This window comes from Colius striatus, chromosome 18 (genome assembly GCF_028858725.1).
Source record: "Colius striatus isolate bColStr4 chromosome 18, bColStr4.1.hap1, whole genome shotgun sequence".
In the NCBI taxonomy this organism is placed as follows: domain Eukaryota; kingdom Metazoa; phylum Chordata; class Aves; order Coliiformes; family Coliidae; genus Colius; species Colius striatus.
In genome coordinates this window covers 3,711,928-3,723,987 of record NC_084776.1, presented here as the reverse complement: position 1 = coordinate 3,723,987, position 12,060 = coordinate 3,711,928, and the positions used below count along the sequence as shown (strand labels likewise).

Genomic DNA, 12,060 nt, shown 5'->3' with positions numbered 1-12,060 from the left:
TGTTTCACAACCAACCCTTCAGACATACAGACTAAGGATGAAGCATGAGGAACAATTCAATACTGTATACCCAGTCACTTGTAGGGCTGCAGAATTAGCACTCACTGTTGAGAGAGGATTTTCTCACTTGAAATGATGGCACTACAATTTACTGTGGTTGCATATCAAATAATATCTGCTATGAACTGTGTCTGGTTTTAGCATGCCCAAGCTGTTCATGTGTCAAGTGATACTGGTGTTAATTTGTAACTATATGGAACACAGAACGACCTCTCGTCTTCATCTGGCAAATGGTCATTCTGAGAGCTGCACGTTCAACGCTGTATTATCTTTGAAAAGCAAGAAACATGTTGATAATATATTTTTCTCTTGACTGACAAAGAATTAGTACTGTAGCTCTGGTGACTTTATCAGCATTACTGAGATATCCACTAACAAAAACTTGCCCAATGATGCCCATACTTGGTCATCTTGAAATACACCTTTGCCTCAAAACCTTTACTTCATTAGCCTTAACGAGAATGTTATTCTTGTTAATAAATATCATGGCTCTTTAACAGAAGGAAAGACTATGCTATTTTAAGATCTTGCATGTTTAACAATCAAGATGCAGTCATTGAGTTTTCCAAAGCAAAATGTTATGCTACAAAGCGTGAGGCACTGTAGGTTTTGCATACAGTGAATTTCCATTGCTGACAACTATTGGGTTATTTTTACAAGCTGTAGTTTTTTACTTTCTCCAGACACTATCAGATGGCAAAAACTCACTGCCCAAATATCATCAGAAATTAATTACGTGACTAAAAGCCAAAACAAAACAAACCAACAAAACCCAGCCAAGGATAATGATCCTTCTGCAACAAACAGGAAAATTGAAATGTCTCTGTGATTCAGTGCTCTGCTTGAACAGCATCTGCCTTCACTTTACCTTTCCTCTTCCTTCAGCTGCACACTGCTCTTTACATTTTTTCAGCAGGACTAGACTGTGGCATGCAAGGGCAGCCACAGAGCTGCAGTGCCTGACATCACTGTGCACTGGTTACAGTGTCTACTAGAGCCATGTGGTCAGTCCTTCCTAGTCGACAGAAAAGTCCAAGTTGGTGCATTCCCCACTAAAATAAAAAAGAACCCAAAATGTGTGTCTGCACTGTACGCTGAAATAGTAAGAACAGAGATGGGAGAAGAGGGAATAAAATTAGCTTTATGTGACATAAATACTGTGCAATCACTAGATTGTTAAAAGAAAATAATATCTGACCAAATGAAAAGAAGTCAACAAAGTCTGCTCATGAAAATCACAGACTAATCATCCCTTCCCAAACAGGCAGTAACCTATACCACTCCTGCCTGTGATTGCTGACCATTTCATTAATCAGATAACCTGGAAAATTCTCTTGTATTTTACATATGGGTTTGATAATAAAATACAGACTTTGTGTATCTACATTCAAATTCCCCAATTGCTATTTTTTCTGATGGGATTCAAATGCATTTTCCTAGCTCACCTGTGTGCCTGGAGCTGGTAGATGTAGGCACCTGCACCTCCCTCTTCCAGCAGTTCCCACTGCAACCTTGAGCAGCTTCAGACGCAACAGGGGAAGCGCCACTTTCACGTGCTCTACACACACCACTCACAGTGTCATTTATGTTTTACAAAACATCCTAATTTTTAAAAAAATCCATTTTGAAATTTTAAATAAAAGTAAAATAAACCCCAAATCTCTCTTTGAGCTACAAAAGCTGCTTTTTAAAACACCTGCAAGAGGAAACTGAATGGCCTGACTCATTGGTCTAGTTTCTAACACTATTAACGAAGCTATCAAGCTGCAAGGTAGCAGTGACAATATTTGATGTACTAACATGTTCATCCAGCACTGGTTCTGTTTTTCCAAGGAGAGTTGCCATGCGAACATCTCGATGTGATACTGCAACATCAGCTGTGCTGCAGCACACAAAATCACAACTGCACGGATTTATGGCACTGCACTACCACCCATAAAGGGGTTCACTGTCCATTGCTCTTTCTGGCAGTGTTTATATTTGTGCAATTCAAGTGCAAACTTCAACAGATTGGAACAATAGTGCTTTAAGCACATTTAAAATGGGTTAAAATGATGACAAAGTCTAAGGTACAGAAAAATCAAGTTCCAAAGCAGGTGACATCTTTCACTAGTTTCTTCACAGAATGGAAGGGACCTCAAAAGATCATATAATAACTGGGAAGAAAACTCAGGAGGATGTTTACATCAAGAGACATTGCAGTAGTGAGGGAGAACTTTACCATACAATGACTATGTTAAATAAAATAACTCTAATATAACATACTAGCCTGCTAAATGACAACAGGCCCCCAAGAGCATCTATTTTGCTTTTTCACTAATCAGTGGAATTAGCTTTAATATCCTTATATCTAATTAGTGCTTTTCACAATCAATATCTACTTTGTTAGAGAGTCTGGAAATGAAAAATAGATCAGAGTTCAAAGATGTGAAAAAACCTGTATGTTCTCCAAAAATATATCCAGAAACAGCTGAGTTAAATCAGACATGGATTATCACCCTCATTACTGTGGTATTAATACGAATTCAGTGTATTTTCCATTCTATCTGCAAAATGCACAGAAGTACTTTTTGGATTAATTATTTCTTCATCAGCCAAGGTTGACAGTTGCAATGAAGAGAAATATCTATGGAAATCTATAGAAACAGATGCTATGCTTCCTGCTCTCTTCTGACCAGGTAAAAATAGTGAAATTTAGTCTAAATGTATCTGATATGAAGGGGGAATACACTTTGCATTTTCTTCAGTGAGGTTTAAGCCTACCCACTGAGTATTAGAGACAAGATTGACTGTCAGTCCTCATTCTAAGTCTCTCCAGGGGCTTAATGTAGTCTCTCTGTATTTACAAACCTTCCAGCATTTCAGTGCTCTCCCAGCCACATCTGTGCTACCAGATCAGTCACTGTACTACTCAGTATTTTAGCCACAAAGCTGACACACAGCAAACACCTGAAAACTCACTGATTAAATAGTTTCAGTTTTTCCTTTCTTAGGCATCAGTACAGAATGTGTCTTCTCACTGCTGACATTATAATGTACCAGGAAACTAGTCTGCATCCTCCCAAAACCAAAGGTGTGGGCTTGCTCTGAATTCAAGTGCTGCCAAAAAGCAGAAGTGAACATTAAAAAGTACATAAATTACATAATGCTCATATTGCTGGTCATGTAATACACTTCCTTTTTTCACTGATCTGGCTTAGACTAGCAGTGACTGAAAGTTGTCAGTAGCTGGTGGCTAATACATGATCTCTGTCATGTGCTCATTGGGAAAGTGTCTGGATGCCAAAAGCATTATTCAAAATGATAACTTGTTGTTTTACATGTAATTATTGTGCCGTGAGCAGTGCAACAGCTGTCAGGCTTCCTAATGCGCAGGCTGTACCTCCCAGCTGAACTTTCACAAGGCTGCTAAAGGGATATCCACATCCCTGGAAACTGAGAGGCTCTGTCTCAGACCCCTTTAAATCTGCTTTACTGATGTCTTCTTTCTTAGAATGAGTTTTAACACTCCTTCATTATGTCTCTGTATCACAGATCAATTTTACAGGCATTTTAACCTGCATTTCACACTGATAAGAAACTTCTTTCCATGTCTGCAACAAATAACTGTTGGAAGCATACCAAAAGGAAACATACAGAACCATATTTGTGTATTAATCCAAGGGTTGAACCTTTACATACCTGGCTTTATCCAACATTATTGTTTTCCTGCAAGTTGTTTGCTCCCTGTGAGGGCAACAATGTCCAACTGACCCCCTGCCATCTATTCCTGAGCATCTCCAGCTCAGCAGCTGCTGGCCACTCACTCCCACCCTTCCTCTAGAGAAGATTTTGCATAGTTCAATATCCTTTTAATCTCTAAACTCTAACTCTGAGAACTCTTCAACTTTTGGTAAGTGACTGCCAAATGCATCCCCTCAGTAGTCCAGCCATTGTTTCCTTGAAGTTGTTTACTGAGATCTTTCATCTCTAACCATTGTTTAGCTTCCTGTTTGCTCTTCCTAACAACTCCTTTGAATTCAACCCCCTTTACTCAGGAAGGATAAAGTGAAACAGATAAAGTGTAATACAATTGCACCAAAAGCTAAAGGAGTAATCTTTAGTCTCCATAAAAGTTCATCAGGACCAAATGCACATATGCAAGATACCTTGTGTTTAGAGAAAACAAGTGGAATGGGAGATGCAGAGGGGAAGTCTGGGACACAGATCTTTCATCTCATGATGCTTTGGAAGCAACTACTCTACAAGCTGACAAACTGCCAATGAACCAGACACACAGGCAGGTGCAAAGATACAAGCCTGACTGGGCCTTTTCCCAGACTGAAACATCCCCAACCCCTAGATATGGACCATGGTTAACTAACAGGGTTGAAACAAACTTTGCAAAAGCCATCATACTCACACTGTCGTTGCTTCCTTTGTTGTCCTCGTATTTTGTCTCTATATGAATGGAGAATTTAGGCAAAAATGAACACTGTAACAAAAGAAAAATGATTGACATAAAAAATATGCCTTGTTTCATCAGCTGACATATTCAGTACAACCTGCTTGGTATCAGCTGTCTTGTTTTTTCAGATTACATAAAGAAAAAGAAGTAACTGTACACAGAACAAAAGAGCAAAGGTTTTCATGGGTTCTGGAGGGAGGCAGAGATTCTGTCTAAAAGTTTAATACTATAATGAAGGTATAAATAAACTGGTGCAAGTGCTCTGGAATAGCTACATACAATAGTTTTCATGCCCATTGTGCACAAGAGTACAAATATCTTGAATGTCTTGTTACAAATTCAGTTCACTAAGATGTCGAGGGCAACTAGATATTTGTCATCACATGTAAAATAACCCAAGGACAGTTCACTAGCTGCAGGTGCTAACCAAGTAAACAACAACACTTTGATGTGTGAAGGCTGTTAAAAATTTTCAGTGAGAAATGAACTTCAGCATAATTCCTATTAATGAAATTAAGATGGATTATGAGCTGCTGTAAAAATTCCTATTATTAAATCCAAATCAATCTTTAGACAATACAAGAAAATTAAGAATGTACAAATGTTTTCCTATTAAAGATCTTATTTCTGTATTTTAGATGGGAAGAAGTTTCTTTGTCTGTGCATTACATAATTTAGTTGGTTTATGAAGACTAGAATTTTAATACCAGGCAACACAATCCCAGTGGAAAAAATATTTCAAATATCTTTTCTTTAGCATTTCATAGTTGTTCTTTCAAATCAACTTTTCAGAGAGGCAGATAGAGTAGGACTCTAACAAACTGAAGGATACTAGTTCGGTGTCATTGCTGTTAGTCATCAAGTCTTTCCTTGCACTAACTGCCAGTGAAACTGAAGTGTCATTTCCTTGTGTGATGCATCACCAATACCCTACAGCAAAGTGTCTCTGCAAAGACTATGATTATTTAATATGCTGTACCGACAGATTATGCAATGATGACATTATGATGCCTCAGTGCTCAGATTGCTGTTGGTCCAAGTTTGGACTTGATAAACTTTGGAGAGTTCTTCTAAGGGAGGGGCTAATGACTAAGAAAAGAAGTGACTTAGAAGGCCAGCTGTAGTGCAACAGAATTGAAATGAGAAGCCAGGTCCTTTGAGACTGCAGAAAATATATTTCTGACTCCATGGATATCACCCAACATGTCATTGTTCAATCTTCTTCTGAGCACAGGGTATCTACTGTTCAACAAGTACATCTAGAATCAATCCTTGATGAAAAAACGAGAGAGTTTTGCCAGAGAAAGGTTCTGGTGCCATGGAAGACTTTTGGTCCAAGTGTCTTCCCATTAGCATAATGAAATATTCCCGTGTAGCTCGCTGGTGCTGCAGATGCCCAGACCACACAGGCTTCTCTTCAGATCTTACAAATGTTTTGCCTTTTATTAGATTTCTGCAGAGTAGCACATTTATGGGTTTGCATCCAATCTGAACTGTGACTAGCTCTCAGCTATGAAACTTGTTAATTGAGTGAATATGTGGGAGGCAAGAAAAAAAAGTAAGGAAAATCAGCAGTATGTGGAGTGCAGGATGAGGCAAGTTCAGTGACAGATCTTCTAGCTCCTATTACCTATATTTTATAGGCAATTAAGCATTTTCTATGTATACATCCCAGAAAATGCCAGCTGAAAATATACAATATTTACAAGCAGTCTGTCAGAACTGGGGATCTTGTGACACAAATTAAGACAAAAAAAAAAATCCAGATATTCTCCCAATTGATATTTCACCATCTATTGCAGTGTGTTGCTCCTACTCTGGCAGACATCCCATGGCATCTGCAAACAAAAGCCTTGGCAAACCGCAGGCACTAGAGGGAAAGGAGCTGGGGAGGGCAAAGCCAAGGTTTGGCATAAGGTTCTAGTTTGGATCTCCAAAATGAACCAAAAGGTGGAATCATCTTTCTTGAACTCTATTGAAGTTAGCTGGAAGAAAGACGAATAAAGGGGGTTGATTAAAGGAATTTTATAATCAAATGTTCTTTGGGTTAAGAAAGGTTATAAATGTGATGTTACAAAAAATAACAGGGAATGACTCAGGAGACAGGGGGATGTCAGTGTGTTCTCACACCGTGTTTGATGTTGCTCAGAGGATTCCTATCCAAACAACATAAACCAACATTCTAGTTGCTGTCCTTGTTTGCAGGAGAACATGGAGGGTTGAAAAATAAATTGCTGCTGGAGGTGGATTATGAAAAACAGGTTTTTAAAAAATGCATAATCTAATGACAGACACAGTGCACAGTGTTTAGGGCATTTGGAAAACAACTACATGGGTGCTATCGTGGTAAAACCATGCACTACTGATCTCAAAAATGTACTATATGGCAGCTTTTATTTTACAAAGCTGTGTAACTGCAGGGGTCATAGTCCAGGTGCACAGAGTTCTTGCTGACAACAGCTTAGCCCTCTGCCCACGGGCACTCTGGGGGAAAGCATCCTTGAGGGAATGAGAGGGGATTGCCAATGGGGATTTTGTTTTATCAGCAGTTACTGGTACTGCACAACTAATAGAAACAATTTTACTGAGGATGGCAGAGGTGTGTGCCGTAATATCTATGACACACTAATTGTTTAGAAGGGTTATTAGGAAAACAGTTTATTAGCATTGTGTCTGCAGATTTCAAGGTGATTGCTTGAGGCCACACTTTACTTACAGGTTAGTGTGGGTTAAGTATCTGCCCTCTTGATTTAAGGATCAAAATTTAATTTTCTTTGCTTCACAATTAAACAAAATCAACATCCCTACAATGAAACCTAGTAATTGATAAAAACAGCAAAGAGAATGGCATCAATGATCTATCAGTAGTGGAAGGGTCATCAAGACTATGCTGTTCCCACAGACTGAGTATCTGGGTCAGAGCTGTGTGAATCTGCAAACGAACTTTTAAGTTCTACAGCCTGAGTTTGGGTGTTTGTCAGAAGCCTCAGTGGCTTTGGACACTGCTTTGAGCACACTGATGGCTCTGGGCAGTGCAGTTCTCTCAGCCCTTTTTGAGTAGCAGCAGGTTCCACCACAGGACTTGCTGCTGCTCTCATGGTCTTATCGTCAGGTTTGAAAACTCCATTGACAGCAGGAACTTCAGTGTAACTTCCACATTTACAGCTAACACACAGCCAACACCCTTGCCAAAGTTCCTCATACCTGCTTCTGATGAAAGTAACTTTACTTATGGTCTAACTACAGAAACTCACAAGTTGGTGGATGGAGTATGTTTTCCAATACTCAAACCCATTTTTCTTTACCAAAATAGTTTCTTTTTGGTCACACTTTCAGGCAGAGATGAGGACAAAAGTGCAGAATATGAAAAACTTTCATGCTGTTGATTTGAAGCATTGCTACTGTTTCAGATGAAGTTTTGAATAAAGCCAGATTTACCTTTTACCTTGCTATTAAAATAACCTGCTATCTTCAATCACTGTCTAGAGTTTACCAGCAATGACTCAGATCCTGACACTTTGAAATGCAGCCATTTCATGTATTGAACTTAGGGCTGCATTAGGCAAGCCACTGCCTGAATCCACTTGTTGTTTCCTGTGACCCAGTATCTAAACTCTAATTTTAAGAAGTGATCTGCTAGTCTTGTATTTAAAAAATGAAACATTAAGAAAAGATTAAGGATCTTCAGAGTATTATGGAAGCAGAATTGTAAATGTCATTTACTTCAATACCCCTCATTAGAAAGCCATTTTCTTCCCAAAGCTATCAAAAGTCAACCTCTTGTGTATTTAGTATAAAGGTGAGGACTGTACAATCTAATTTGAGATGATAAATGGTAACATGAATTTACCCCAAATGAAAACTATGTATGGAAAAAAACTGTATGTCTCAAACTCAACCGACTGGCACCACTGTTTTAGCAGCTGTGAGGGGTCTCCCTGGCTTGCAGGAACACTGAGCAGGGTCCACATTTTTTAACACTTCACAGAATGTGTCTCATGATTCATCAGCTGCACTCTGACTAATTGGCAGAGGGCTCTGGCAGAACCAGAAAATTGTTTATGCATCATTCCAAAGACTTCATTATTCATCATGCAAAAAAAGTTGCTGGATTCTTACCCCTCCTTACGTGGCTGTTTTAAGTAGCCGGGGATTAAATATGTTATGCAACAGTCAGAAGCAAACTTGGGAGTGAATGGTAGGTAAGAAACCTTTGAGTGGGTTTTTGTTGTTTCAAAGCACCACTCCCTTTCTGCTGTGCCTCCCTGGAGATGTGTGTTCCTCCAGCACAGACCTGGCAGCCGATCGATACACTGAGCACACGCAGGAATGCGCAGGGCATCATTTCCAGTTTTCACTGTCTCTCCAGCCTCTAAGGTTCCTCTTTGGAAAAAAACAGTGATAAATGGAATCTTTAACTTGAAATTGGACATAAATACTACGAAACAGGAGAAAATCTTCAGAGTCCCAGTGTCTTCGATGATAAGGTTTCTTAGTGTAAAGCTCTCAAAGGAGGCATCTTTTTGATTGCCAGCTCCAGATTTTTTAGATGTGTTACAAACCCCTTAAAAACCTGCTGTAATCCAGCACACCTGTGAGACTCAAAAACAAATAAGGAGAATATTCTGGGGCTTTTATTTGTTTCTTTTATTAAACCTACTGTGTTTGGCACACCTTTTACAAGAATCAGGAGAGGCTTAAGGCTCGAGAGAGTAACCAGGGAAATAACCAGAGTCTGTACCAGTAATTACCACACCTAAGCATTGGTATTTCTACATGAAAATAAAGTGAAATGAAAGCAGCATACGGAAAACACAGCCTGCAATTGCATTTTCAATTCACTACAGATAACCTCTCGAAAAATGAAAGGCCTATTTTTAGCACGATGATTGATTAGTGTTGCCATAGCAATAAGCAACACTTAGAAGAACAGAGTAGAACCTAAGTATGCCAAAACACTTGCCAAAATCTTAAAGAGACAGTCAAACACATATGGTGGTTTACAGCCATTCTCTGGAGAGGACTGCAAAAATAACCTTTCCACAGTGATTACACCAGGAGTGGCTGCAGGAATTACTGTGGTTGCCTGGGAATACGTGGGACAGAGGGTACCTGAGAAAGGTTTCTTTGCTCTCTGTAACCTGCTTTGTATGAGTGAGTGCTGTTTTAACAATATCATTTTATCTGGTTTCGTTTTCCATTTGCTTTCCTTCTGCAGGATGTTCAAAGAATTGCTGGAGACCTCATCATTGCACTTCTGCTCCTTGTGAATATTAATCCACAATCCTTGGGAGTTATTTTTGTACAGTAAAAATTAATCCCACTTTTTTTTTTCCTTCTTTTTTTAAGCAGCAGAAGCATATCCCCTGCAGGGGCAGACATGTAAATGTTCTCTCTGATCTGACACTACTTTTCAGATTGATGACTTTTTTAATACGGTCACATAGACATTATTTTGGTAACACAGGTGGAACTGGATCCTTTGCAGAGCAATGTCCATGGAGCCCAGAGGTAAAGGCACGGTAACTGCTACAATGAAGTCAGACTGGCCAAGCAAAATTAGGCTTATTTAAATAAGGTAACTTCTAGATATCATATGCTTTGAACGCAAATGTTTTGGGCACTGTTTTGGTAGTTAGTGGGTAACAACAGCATTTCTTCATTGAAGATTAAAAACCTAGAAGAGAGTAATAGAGTCCCTGCTTCAATAGCTGAAGAGGAAGTCGGTACTATGGGACAGTGGGAGGTCCCCAACCTGGTGAAACAGGAGGGAATGCCCAGCACAGCATGGGGCAAAAGGAGGGAAAATGGGAAGATAAACACACACCAGCCCCAGAGCAGCAGCAGGTATTTACAAATGGGAAGGACAGATGGAATGGGAGGAGGGCTGTAACATGGGAGATTCCCAATGCCTCTGGATAGTGTCAAAGACAGAACAGAGAGAGCTGAATGTGGGAGAAAAATCAAAATCACACATGGTATGGATAAACAAGGTGTTGTCTCTACAGTTTATATGCAAGAAGATACGTGAAGAGAATAAAATGATGCCTCTACAGCATATTTCAAATGACAATAATTCCTTTGGCCATTTATAGAAGGAATAAAACCAGTTTGTTTAATGAATATTCAAAGGGTTTTTTTGGAAAATAGCCACGTTACTGACTACCTTCAGAATACTCCTGACAGCACTGCATGGGAGCACACAGAGCTGCTGTGGGACACAGGCTACTCACTACACAAGCGTCAATCAGGGTGACCCAGGCGGAAGAGAATAGACGGATAGGGCTGGGCAGGGTAAGGGCAGAATGTGGAAGATGTGACTCAGTGAGAGGGAGGAGAATTTGGAAATCAAGATAAGCACAGGAAGTTGGTGAAGAGCAAAAAAAAGTGCTGTTGAGCAGAAAGAGGAAGAACAATGCACAAAAAAAGGTCTTGAAAATAAGGGAGAGAGTTAAACTCTCATAAACAAGCTCAGAACGAAAACCACTATTTGTTTGCTATTACATACAATGAAGATGGAACAGGCGACTAACAAGTTGCTTCCAAGCACTATGAAACTCAGCAGGATCTCCCTTAGGATCTCCTTCTTTGATCCATGGGAGCACTAACCTGTTTATTGAGGAAGAACGGAAGCGAGAAACAGTGTGCAGAAGTGAAAATGACAGTGCCATGAATCAGAGAGGGGCTCAGATGGCTTTATAAGCCACTGATGGAAAAAGGGAATTCTCCCAAGCACTTTGGTTAACTCTGTTTCAATGGGATTAAGCTATTAAATGAGAATACAGGTTTCCAGCCTTCTAAAAATAGAGAGTTTCTTTTAAGTACTACAGAGATCCTTCCTTTTGCTAGAATCTCTAAAGGAAGCAAATATTTGTTTTGCCTGAGTAGGATCACCAGCTAGTCTGTCTTCCAAGCTGGAGGGTGAGAGAAGAGGAATTTTGGTAATGACTCTGCACTAGGCTCTAATCCTGCAATACAGATTCTGTTGCTTTTTTGATGCAGGCTGTCCATGTACTCAAGATGGAGAAAAGTTTGTGCACTGAGATGGGTTACATCCAAATTACAACCACTGGTCATCAGACAAAGAGAACACGGGAAAAAATCTCTACAGATTCTCCACAGTGCTTATCTCTTCCCTTCTCGAGTCATCTCATGATAAAAATAACAATTACAAAAACATTCCTTCCAGATAATTTACTTCACAAATAAACTTGCAGCTGACGATCAAGTGAAGCACACAACACGTCTGTTCTAAAAAGTAATCAGAAACCAGCAGGTCAATAATGGAACATTTAGCAACTATCACTCTGGGGCTCTGCCACATACCAGATGAAATAATTTTATTAGCCTCAGCCATTTGATGTAGAAGAATTAATTGTTACTGTGGTACATCACCAAAGGAATTATTGTCTCCTGCTTTCTGTTCCATAACTGCTTTTTCATAAATATTCTGAATTTATATCCTATTACTAAATTAACTTGAGCCACTGGCAGGTTGAAAAGAATGCTCGTCCTCCTTGCAGAGAGTAAAACATGCCATTTTTAGTGTTATT

General features: G+C 39.4%; 1 protein-coding gene across 1 annotated transcript in view; it reads right to left on the bottom strand.

The window, feature by feature from the left end:
* Positions 1-12,060, bottom strand: part of PITPNC1 (phosphatidylinositol transfer protein cytoplasmic 1) — a 79,620-nt gene that overhangs the window by 20,769 nt on the left and 46,791 nt on the right. The window contains exon 5 of the mRNA XM_062010484.1: positions 4,463-4,534. Within this exon, the coding sequence (XP_061866468.1) occupies positions 4,463-4,534 (72 nt within the window). The remainder of the gene's footprint in view (positions 1-4,462; positions 4,535-12,060) is intronic.